This window comes from Anser brachyrhynchus (genome assembly GCF_964034855.1).
Source record: "Anser brachyrhynchus genome assembly, chromosome: 27".
NCBI classification, from domain to species: Eukaryota; Metazoa; Chordata; class Aves; order Anseriformes; family Anatidae; genus Anser; species Anser brachyrhynchus.
Genome location: NC_137720.1, coordinates 6502145 through 6512382, shown reverse-complemented (window position 1 = coordinate 6512382; position 10238 = coordinate 6502145). Strand labels below are relative to the sequence as shown.

Here is a 10238-nt window from a genome sequence, read left to right as displayed (position 1 = left end):
GTACATGCGAGGAGCGACGGGGATGGCTCCACCACTCCCCCCTACCTATATGGTTCCCAAAAGCGGGCACTGAAAGCTGGTTTTGCCCCCCCAAACCTCCTCTCTGCGCTTTTGCCAGTTTGGGGGTGTCGGGGCGAGTATAGGTGGGGTGTAAATCCGGGAGGGGCTCCTCACCCCCCGCCCCGGCAGCCGGGATCTCCGCTCCGACAGCGCCACGCCGCCGAGCTGTGCTGCGTGGCCGCGGCCCCGCCATCACTCAGCTCCAGAGTTAACGCTCTCTCCTCTGCCGCCGGCTCCCACCTGGAGCCGCCTGCAGGGCAGGGGCTGCCTGCCCCCAGCCCCCCCAGCCCGGGCACCCTGCCCACCCCCTTCCCGCCGCCCGGGCAGCCTCTGCCCTTAAGCACCCCCCCACTGAGACCATAATGACTGTGGCCTGGATCGGCGGGATATATATAGGTCCCACTTCCTTGGGAAGGGGATGTGGACCTGGGAAACCCCCGGCTGCTGCTGGGGAGAGGAAGGGCAGGGCTGAGTCAGCTCCCCTCGAGGAATCCTGTTTGTCAGCAAACGCGGCCCCAAAGCCCACAAAGGGCTCCCCGGCCCCATCCTGCCCCCCCTAAGAGCGATAGGGGCAAGCGACAGGGGCTCAGCCCCACACTGCCTGAGCCGCAGACCCCTCTCAGGCCCGTCGCGGGGCTGCAGACAGCGGCAGAGCCCCCTCCTCGACCCCCCGCGTGCCCCCGGGGAGCCGTCTGTGCGCGGCGGCAGCGGGACAGGGGCTGGGGCAGCTGGAGGGGGGAGAAGGAAATAGCTCGCGGTGCGCTGCCTCGCCGAGCGAAGTGCTCGCAGGAAGCGGCCTCAAGTGTGTTTGCTTTTAGCAGCTGCTTCGCCTCCTTCCCATGCATTTTGGGGTTGGGGGGGGGGGGGGTCCAGCCCCGCACCCTCACTCGCAGCGTAGGGATGCGGGTGGAATGCCCCGCGCAGCAGGAAGGCCGGATCCATCTTGCTGCCCTCCTGCCGCGGCCGTGAACTCCAGAGTGCATCAACAGGAAAAGGGCAGGGGCAGCGCAGACCCTGACCCCAGCACCGGCCCCGGCCCCGGGCCGCAGCCAGACCTCGCCCTGCAGCCCCCAGCCCCCCCGGGGGGGCTCCCTGCAGATCCGAGCCTCGCTCCTTGGACCAGTCCCAGGTCAGTGCTGGGGCAGCTGGAGCACCCCGGGGCCGGGACACTGCCTCCCCCGGCTTTCCTGCAGGGGAAGGGAGCGGGACAGCCCCCAGCTCCCTGCCAAGGGGCAGGGGGCCAGGCAGAGCAGCTGAAACGGCCCCCCCAGCACAGGCAGAAGTCACAGGTACGCAGCTGCACATGGAGCCGTCCCTGTCCCCATCCCCGCATCCCTTCTGCTCTGGGAGCCAGGGCCCCCCTTCCACGCCCCGCAGAACGTGCCCCCCATCAGCACAGACATCCGGGCTGGGACACCCCCGTCCCAAGATGCATCCTCCTATTCCCCACCTCCCCCCACCCCCCCAGTCAGCTCCCACCATTGCAAAGTGCTACACATCTGTGTTTATTAATAATATTAAATATACAAGCCATTTTCTATTCTTCTCTTTAAATAGACTTCTTTAAATGACTTCATATAAAATATTTCACTGTATAAAAAAAAAGAAAAAAAAACAGAGGCAAAATGAGCCCATCCCGGTCCGACCGCAGGCTGTCTCCCCCCCCCGTGCAAAGTGGTGCCAAGTCGGGGGCTTACACCAGCAGCGGGTCCAGCCCCAGCCTGGGCACCCTGCTGCGGGGCTTCCCTCCTGACTTACACTGGTCTCTCACCCCAGGAAACATCTCCTTTTGGCCGTCATAAATACACATAGAAAAATTAATAGTAATGCTTTAAAAAGTGTGGTTTGTTCCAATTTTCTTCTACTGTATAAAAATAATGCTTCAAATCCAGAGAGCAGCGCGGCCACGCTCAGTGCGGGGCCGGGGGAACGCCGCAGCGGGGCAGGATGGGGCCCAGGGCTGGGGCAGCTGCACCCCAAGGTGCTGCCGGTGCGCCCCGAGGCGGTGCCAGGCGGGGGCCGCTCCAGCTCCCACCCCCGCGAAAGCCCCTGCACCGCCGCCTTCCCCTGCTCCAAAGCACAGTTGCAAAACTCCAGTCTGGGGCGAGGCCAGCTCGCGGCAATACCCTTGTGGGGAGGCAGGAGCCGCCTCCCCCCCCCCCCAAAAAAAAAACATTTCTGCCGGATAAAGGCATTTATCCGCCACATTAAAATAAAACCCTAATGCACAAAGCGGTGCCAGGCAGCTCCCAAGGCCAGCTCAGGTGCGTGGGACGTGCCACAGGGGCAGCAGGACGGGGATGGCACCGAGCGTCGCCCCCTGCCTGGGGGCATTAAATATTCACAGTGTGAGGGTTTCCCCTTGCAGTTCGGGGCGTGCAGTCTGTGCAGGCACGGGGAGGCAGACGGGTGGGGGGGTCCCGGCCAGGGCTCCTCAGCAGCTGGGGTGCAGGAGGGGTGCAGGGGGTGCTGCTCCAGCTCCTGCTGTGCCGGGGTGGGAGAGGAGCAATGGGCAGCGGCGAATCCTGGCCGGATCCGGGGAGCTGCTCCCCTCCGAGCTCCAGGCAGCGCAGCCCAAATCCGACCCCGTCCCCATCCCGGAGCCAGCGCCATGCTCCGTGCACCGCAGCCCTGCCTCCGCCGCCGGCCCCGCAGAGCCCCTTGGTGATGCTCCAGCGCCTTCCAGCCACGTGCTCCCGGGTGCCGGGGTCCCGCAGGGGGTGCGTCCCCCCCACCCTTCCGTCTTTGCCCGTGGTTTTGCAGTCTCCCGCCGTGGGGCTAGGGAGGGGGGAGTGTGAGCATCATCGCCGCCGGGGGGAGGCTGCAGCGGGGCCAGCGCGCACCGGCCCTTCTTCGCACAGCGAGGAGCATCCCCGTCCGTCCCCCGAGCAGCTTCACATCCCGCCTGGGGCCCTGGGGAGAGCAGGAGAAGTGTCAGTGGGCCACGAGGCTATGGTGGGGAGCAATATATTTTAAAAAATGGAAAAAAAACCAAATGCATTATTTAATATATTATTTAAATGCATATAATCCTAATAATGAATTAATAGGCTGCAAAACCGCACACTGGCAGCGCCAGGGCACAGCCCTGCTCGTCCATGCGTCCCCACCCTGCTCAGCACTGCCAGCAGCTGAACAAAAAGCAAAGTCAGCGCCTGCAGGGACAGGGAGGGGTCCGGCCCCTGCCCCTGGCCCCCCCCACTCACCTCACAGCTCCTGCATCTCCATCTCCGGGCACCCCCTCGCTCCCTGCAGCGCCCTGCAAAGAAAAGCCCAGGAGGGGATTAGGGCAGGATGGCCCCAGCTGGGGTCCCCAGGGCGGGGGCCACAGCCAGAGTGTGTGTGGGGGGGCTCCCTGGACCCCTCCACCAAGAGCTGTGATGGCACCGGGTGCCCCTGCACCCACCTCCGCTCTGGCTCCTCGGGGTCGCAGCCCCCCTCTTCCAGTGGCCGCTCCAGGACCTGCGTGGAGGGAGAGGGAACGGGGGGGGGTGAGCCCTGGGAACAGGGCTCCCAGTGGGGGAGGCTCCCACCCCCTACACTCAGGGGGACAAAACCAGAAGGGGGTAGGAATCTCCCCAGTAACACCCTTCCGCCCTGCTCTGCATCCCCCTGCCCCGTAACGGGGGGACTGACGGGAAGGGGGTTCACACGGTCCCCACGTCAACCCACGCGGCACCCCCCTGGAAATCCAAGAGATGAGTGGGGAAACGGAGGCAGGGAGGGACGAGGATGCTCGCACCCAGGGCTGGGCTCACCTTGGATTTATACTTGTAGAAGAGCAGCCCGCCCATGGCCAGCAAGACAGCCACGACGCTGGCCACCACGACGTATATCAGGAGCTCCTGGCGGCTCTCCCTGGCTTTCGGCTCCTTCCTACGCTGCTCTGCGCTCAGAACAAAGCTCGAGTCAAAGCTGGGTCCGGCCCCGCCGTCCTCGGGATCCCGCAGCCGACTCAGCCCCCAGCCCCGCGCCCTCGCGCCGTCCCCGAGGCTGCCCGGCGCCCGGCCCCGCGCCGACGGGGCCATCCTGGAGAAGCGGAGCTGCGTGACCGGCTCGGGTGTCTCCGTGGGACGGATCCTGGCCCCGCGGTGGCCCACAGAGACAGTGCTGGGGGACGCTGCCGGCGTCTTGGTGCTGATCCTGTGGGGCGAGGAGGGCTGATCCGGGAGGACAGAGGCTCCGGTGCCCCCCTCCGCCATCCCGCGGGAGGGGATGGAGACGTCCTCGGCCTCTGGGACAGCGGCGGCAGCCGGATCCAGGAGGGCTTCGGCTCCAGCCGTCTGCTGCATCGTGGGGGACACTGCTGGTTCCGTGTCACCGAGCCCAATTCCTGGGACCCTCGTCGGTCCCTGAGCTGCCCTCCAAGCTACTGGGGGACTGAGACAGGGCGCTGCTGCCTAACTCAGCGAGGGTGCCATGGAGGAGGCTGAAAGGGACCCGGGCACTAGCAGGTGCCACTTCTCTGCTGGCATGGGTGGCAGCGGATAGGGAGGGCTGGGTGGCAGAAGGGAGGGCAGGGGACAGGCAATTGCAGTCAGGATCTGTCCCCACACCTGAAAGAAGCAGAGAGAAGAGACGGCCGTGGGGTCACCAGCCTCCAAGAGGGGCAGACAGCAGATCTGAGGCAGGGGAAGCACCCCCAGCACCCCCACGTTCCCATGCGAACCAAACAGCCCCAAAAAGGAGAGCGAAGGGGAGGCAGGAAGCAGGCAGGGCCAGACGTGGCAGCGAGACAGAGGTGACAGGCACCAGGCAGGACGAAGCAAGCCCCTTCACTGGGTCCCCTGAGCTGACAGCAGCGGGTTATCCACGGCCCAGCATCGCTGGCAGGAGCTGGCCAGGTTCAACGTCCCCACGGTGCGGTGGCAAGGCACAGCCCAGCACAGACGACAGTGAGACACCTCCTCCACGGGCATGCAGACAACAGCGTGGGTGCTCGCACAAGCACGGCCGGCAGCAGGGGCTCTTCCACCCCAGCGGGCAGCACTCGCCCTGGCGGCTCAGCCTCGCCCCGCCTGGAGGCATTTACTCCACAGGACCATTCCCAGGGGAAACTGAGGCACGGGGCAGCGACGGGGCTCAGCTGAGCTCATGCAGCATGCCGGCTCTTTTGCCAACCCAGATGCTCAGTCTTTGGAGACGAAGCCAAGCCTGATGATGCCTCAAGCCGTGCCGATGGAGCTGCCTCCTGACACCCCTCGGTGCCTCTCTCTGGCCTTGTTTCCAGCTGCATTTCCCATCCCAGCAGGATGCGGCCCCCTCTCTGAAGCTCTTCCCACCCCCAGAGGGTGGTTGGCCCCTTCCCCAAACGCAGACACAGAGCTCGCCGACACCACGGGGACGGCCACCAGCCGAGCAACGCAGACAGACCCACAGACACGAGCTGCGCCCACGTGTGCGCAGGAGGTGCACGCGCGGCTCTCAAGCTGCCCCATGCAGGCGAGCCCGCGCCGGGATTGCCAGGCAGAGGCAGAGCCCCGGTGCCTTACCTGGCGAGGAGCTGGGCTGCCTGGGCCCCACGCACATGCTGCGGTACACCTGGCTGCAGTCCTTCTCGAAGGTCTCCTTGCTCTGCAGCAGCAGGTTGATGTCCTGGAAGAACTGCTTCACCAGCGCCAGCATCTCGTAGGGGGACGTGGTGAACTCCTCGAAGCACATCTCTGAGAGCTGGAGGAAGAGTTGGGCTCAGCACCGGGTCCCAGCACGTGCCCTGATCCTGCCCGGTGTCCCCGTTGTGGGTACGGTGCTGCACCCGCAGCTGGGCCTGACCCACTTAGGGGCCCCCCCCCAGCCACCCAGCTCCGCTCCACTTCCAGGATGCGCCCACCCCACAGGCAAGCACCCGGCCCCATACCCCTGTGGGTCTGGCAGCCACCAGGCCGGGCAGGGGACCCCATACCATGCGCTCCTTGTCATCCTCCTCCCTGATGCAGGGGTCCACGTTCTCATCGATGCTGTCATACATCCTGCGCACCATCTGCATCTTCTTGGCATTGGAAGAGTTCTCCTTGAACACCGTTCTGTTCAGGATCTTGCCCAGCAGAGGAAAGGCAGCTTTCACATAGCAGACGGAGTCGCTCTGGGAGGGCACGGACCCCCAAGAGGAGAGACTGGTTACTGCATGGATACGGGGAGCACCACCGTCCCACCCCCCCTAGGGAAACTGAGGCACAGAGACACAAAATGCTTTCCTGTGCTCCCACGGTCTGCCTGAGCTGAGACTTCACAGCCTGGCCAGAAGGGCTAGGAAGTTCCCCACGAGGGGCCTGACCTGCCTCCTGCAAAGGGGGACGATTGAGGGGACATGGGGTCTGTGGGCAAAAGGGGCGCACCCCGATATGGACACCCCAAAGCACCCAGGGAGCCAGCCCCAGTCCCTGTCCCCTTCCATCTCCCAGTACCCGCTGAGGAGCCACTCACCAGCTGCACCTTACTGATGAACTTGAAGGAGACCCTGCCCGGATGCTGCATCTGGGTGTCCGCCTGCAGGGACAGAGCAGGGTGTCACCCCACAGCCACGCAGCGCAGCGGGAGGGGGCACGACCCAGCCCTGCTGCCCGGGTGTGCACCAGCCCCCCGGACCCACAGTGCTGGGGGCTCCGCTCCCCCCCACCCCGATCCCACACCCTCCTCCTCCTCCAGACGCTCCCCTAAGGTCAAGGCCAGGTCTCTCCTCCCGCCAGCATGGCCCCGTACCAGGGACGTCCTGCCTCCCCCACCGCTCCCTCCCCATCCATCCTCCTCCTCCTCCTCCTCCCCCCCTCCCAGCCCAGCTCGTGCTGCAGCCAGGCTGTGAAAGAGCATCTGCCGCCTCCTGCACCGGGGCACTTCGCAGCACGCCGGGGTGCGGCCGTGACGCCGAGGTCACAGATCCCCGGCTCTGCGCAACGCTGGGATCCCGCAGGCAGCGCGGCCGCCCAGACCTGAGCCGAGCCCCGTGCCATGAACATTTCCCATTGCAAAAGGAGGAAAATCCCCCAAACAACCGCCCCAAAGGCGAGCCCTCCTCCAGGGCGTGCAGCCCGCCTCCGGGCCCGCATCCCAGGCTGGGAGGGCGCGGACTGCCAGAAGAGCTGTGCCGTACTGGAAACAATTGCTCCATTATCCCGCGGGGCTGCAGCGAGGGCCGGCTCTGCAAACGCCTTTGCACGGCCAGAGGAGGAGAGGGCTGCGATTCCAGCAGGGAAACCGTGGCTCTCATTCAAACCTGCACCATCCCCTTTCTCCCCCCGCCACGCGCCCGTTTTTGATCCCGGTGGGCTGCAAAGCAAAGGCTTCCTGGGGGCACAGGGCTGCAGGAACAGCCCGGGCAGAGGAAGCCGAGCTTGCAGATACAACATCTGCCAGCTCCTGGCACCGCAGCTTGGTGCTTGAAGAGGAAGAGGTAAAGTGAGCCCGGACATAGCGGTTACATGCTAAGAAGTGGCGGCTGAGCTCAGTGCAGGATTCAGTGGCACCACCGCTGCCTCTTGCTCCCTGTTAGCTGCGAGCCCAGCAGCACTGCAGCGGCAGAATTTAATCTGCGACAAACGCATCCGTACAAATCCCTGTGTGCCCCTGATTCCCGTGTCTCCCCTCAGCATCCGCGGGCAACCACGTAATTCCCCCTCAGAGGTGAGCCAAGGGCCAGCACAGGATGCGGCCCCGGCAGCGGGGATGGGGCCAGGATTTATCTCCCCCGGGGAGAGTGCGAGCACCCGGCACTGCCGATGGGCCACGCGGGGCGAAGGCACCCGTCGCACCAGCCCGGCTGGCTCCATCGCCTGGCCGGCGGCCCCCCTCGCTGCCTGCCACCCACCCACAGCCCCATTGCCAGCCCAGCTTCCAGGCAAGCAGCTGGACTCAGGAATGCAGCCAGATTCCTTGGCTTAACCCCTGCGCGGCCGCCGCAGCCTGGAAAACACCACAGCCCCAGTCCCCTCCGCCGCTTCCCCACCGCCCCCTGCCCCGTGCTCTCTGTGGCAGACGCTGGTGCCCATTGCCCCCTTCCAGCTCACGGCCCCAGCTGTTTCTCCCACTGGCACTTTTCTGCAGCCACGCTCGCTCAAGGCACGGCGGTGCATCGCTCTCAGCTCCCACTCGTGCCGGGTGCCCACTGGTGCCCGGCTCCTGGGTGCCGTCACTTTGCTCGTGGAGCCGCCAAAGAGCTCACGGGGGCTGACTGGCACCCACCCGGTCCCAAGCAAGCCTCTGTCCCGCGGCAGGGCCCAGGAGGGCACTCACCAGCTCCTCCAGCTCGGCCAGGTGCTTCTCTGTGATGATCTGCTGGCAGTAGCTGTTCTGCTCCGTCTCATGGATGCTGCAGACGAGGAGGAGGAGGAGGGACGACAACAGGGTGCAGCGGAGCAGGCACACCTGAGCACAGCAGAGCAACGGCTTGGAGCGGTGCTGGACCACTGAGCCCCCCGCCCTTCCCTGCCTCCCCCCCCCAGAGGAGCCACCTTTGCAGTGGACGACACACACAGACACGCACCCCGGCTCTCCCACCCGTGCCCTTGCCATCCTGCTATTTTCAGGCACCAGGTCAGCGGGGAATTTCCCAGGCCCTGGCAGGCACAGGGGCCGAATGGCCGAGGCACAAGCCCCCCCCCCCCCCCATCCAGCCCCGTCCCCTCTCCCCACCGTGGCTCTCCTGCCTCCCCCCCAGCTGGGGACAGGGGCGCCGAGCCACCCACCCCCAAAAATGCTCTCCCACCCTCCGGACCCCCCAGCCTCCGCCGTCTGCACCCGCAGGGCTCTTTCCACGCGTCGGCTCTGGCATCACCCCAACGTCCCCCCCCAGCTCCCTGCGAGCCGCGGGGAGGCCCGAGCACCCCGGGGGGCAGCGGGGCTCCGCCGGGGCTCACCCCCCCGCGCCAGGGGCTGGGCAGAGCCCCCCCGTGGGGGACACGCGTGTCCCTCATCCCGGCACCGAGGGGGTGCCCGGGTGGCGGCCGGGGGGAATTTCCCTGGGAGCCGGCCCAGAAATCCTCCCGGCTTGTGAAACTGCGGATGCTGCCCGGGGCACCGGCGGGCCACGGCCACGGCTGGCTGGAGCCTCGCCCCGCCGGGACGGGGCTGGGGACCGGGACCGGGACCGGGACCGGCGCTGGGACGGAGCCGCCCCGCGCCGGGACCGGGACGGAGCCGGGGACCGAGCCGGGGTCGGAGCCTCCCGGGGACGGGGTTGGAGCCGCACCCCGCCGGGGACGGGCTGGAAGCGAGAACCGGGACGGGGCTGGGAGCGAAAGCAACCGGACACAGGGGCCGGGATGGGGCCGGAGCCTCCCGGCGCCGGGGACGTGGCCAGATCCGAGGGTCTCCAAGGGGGGGCACTCGCCACGTCCCCCTGCGAGCCCCGGGCGGGGACACGGGGGCCGGGACGCGGCGGGGCGGGCGGGCGGGGGGGGGGGGGGGCACCCGCGAGGAGGGGGTGGGGGGTGGGGGGCGCACAGGTGGCAACGGGACCGGAGCTGGGAGGGAGGGGGGAAACGGGGGGGAGGAGGGAGGGGGGGCGGCAAAGAGGGGAGGGGGGCGGGGGTCTCCCGGAGCCCGGCGAGGAGCTCAAGGGGTGGGCGGGAGCGGGGGGGCGCGGGGGTACCTTGGCTCCGAGGCGGGGCATGGGGGCTGCCGTGGGGCCGGGGTGCCGCGGGCCGGGCGGTGCGGGCGAGGCGGCGACCGGGGCCGGGCTGAGCCGCCGCCGCCGCCGCGCTGCCCTTTATAGGGCCGCGGCAGCATGTGGTTTATGAGAAAGGGCTGGCGGGCGGCCAGCCCCCGGCGCGCCGCGGCGCGGCCCCGCTCCGCTCCGCTCGGCCCCGCTCGGCTCGGGCCGGGGGGCGCGGGGCGGCCCCGCCACCCCCCCCCGTATCCCCCTCCCCACCTCCCCCCTCCCCGGCTCCCCCCCATCTCCCCCGCGCACGCAGGCACATGCACGCGCACCCGCTTGCGCGCGTCCAGGCCTTGGAAAGGGGGGGGGGGGAGATGGGGGGGGGGCGTCGGACACCCGCTCGTATGCGCGGGCACGCCGCGGGCACGCGCACACATGGACGCGCACACATGGACACGCACGCACGCAGCTGCGGGCACAGCCCTGGAGCTTGCACGCGCGTGTGCGCGCAATGCACGCCCCTCGGATCGTGCGCCTGTGCACACGCGTCCAGGCACGGCCCCGGCACGTGCACAAGTGTCTGTGCACG

At 67.5% G+C, this 10238-nt stretch overlaps 1 protein-coding gene across 1 annotated transcript; it reads right to left on the bottom strand.

The window, feature by feature from the left end:
* Window positions 1-1591: 1591 nt before the first annotated feature.
* Window positions 1592-9795, bottom strand: CSF1 (colony stimulating factor 1). The gene is given in 10 exon segments (XM_080569304.1): window positions 1592-2973; window positions 3267-3319; window positions 3467-3522; window positions 3819-4400; window positions 4402-4616; window positions 5553-5730; window positions 5963-6142; window positions 6484-6546; window positions 8287-8418; window positions 9644-9795. Coding segments are annotated over 9 exon segments (1479 nt in total). The 5' UTR covers window positions 9665-9795; the 3' UTR covers window positions 1592-2973; window position 3267.
* Between the last annotated feature and the right edge of the window lie 443 nt (window positions 9796-10238).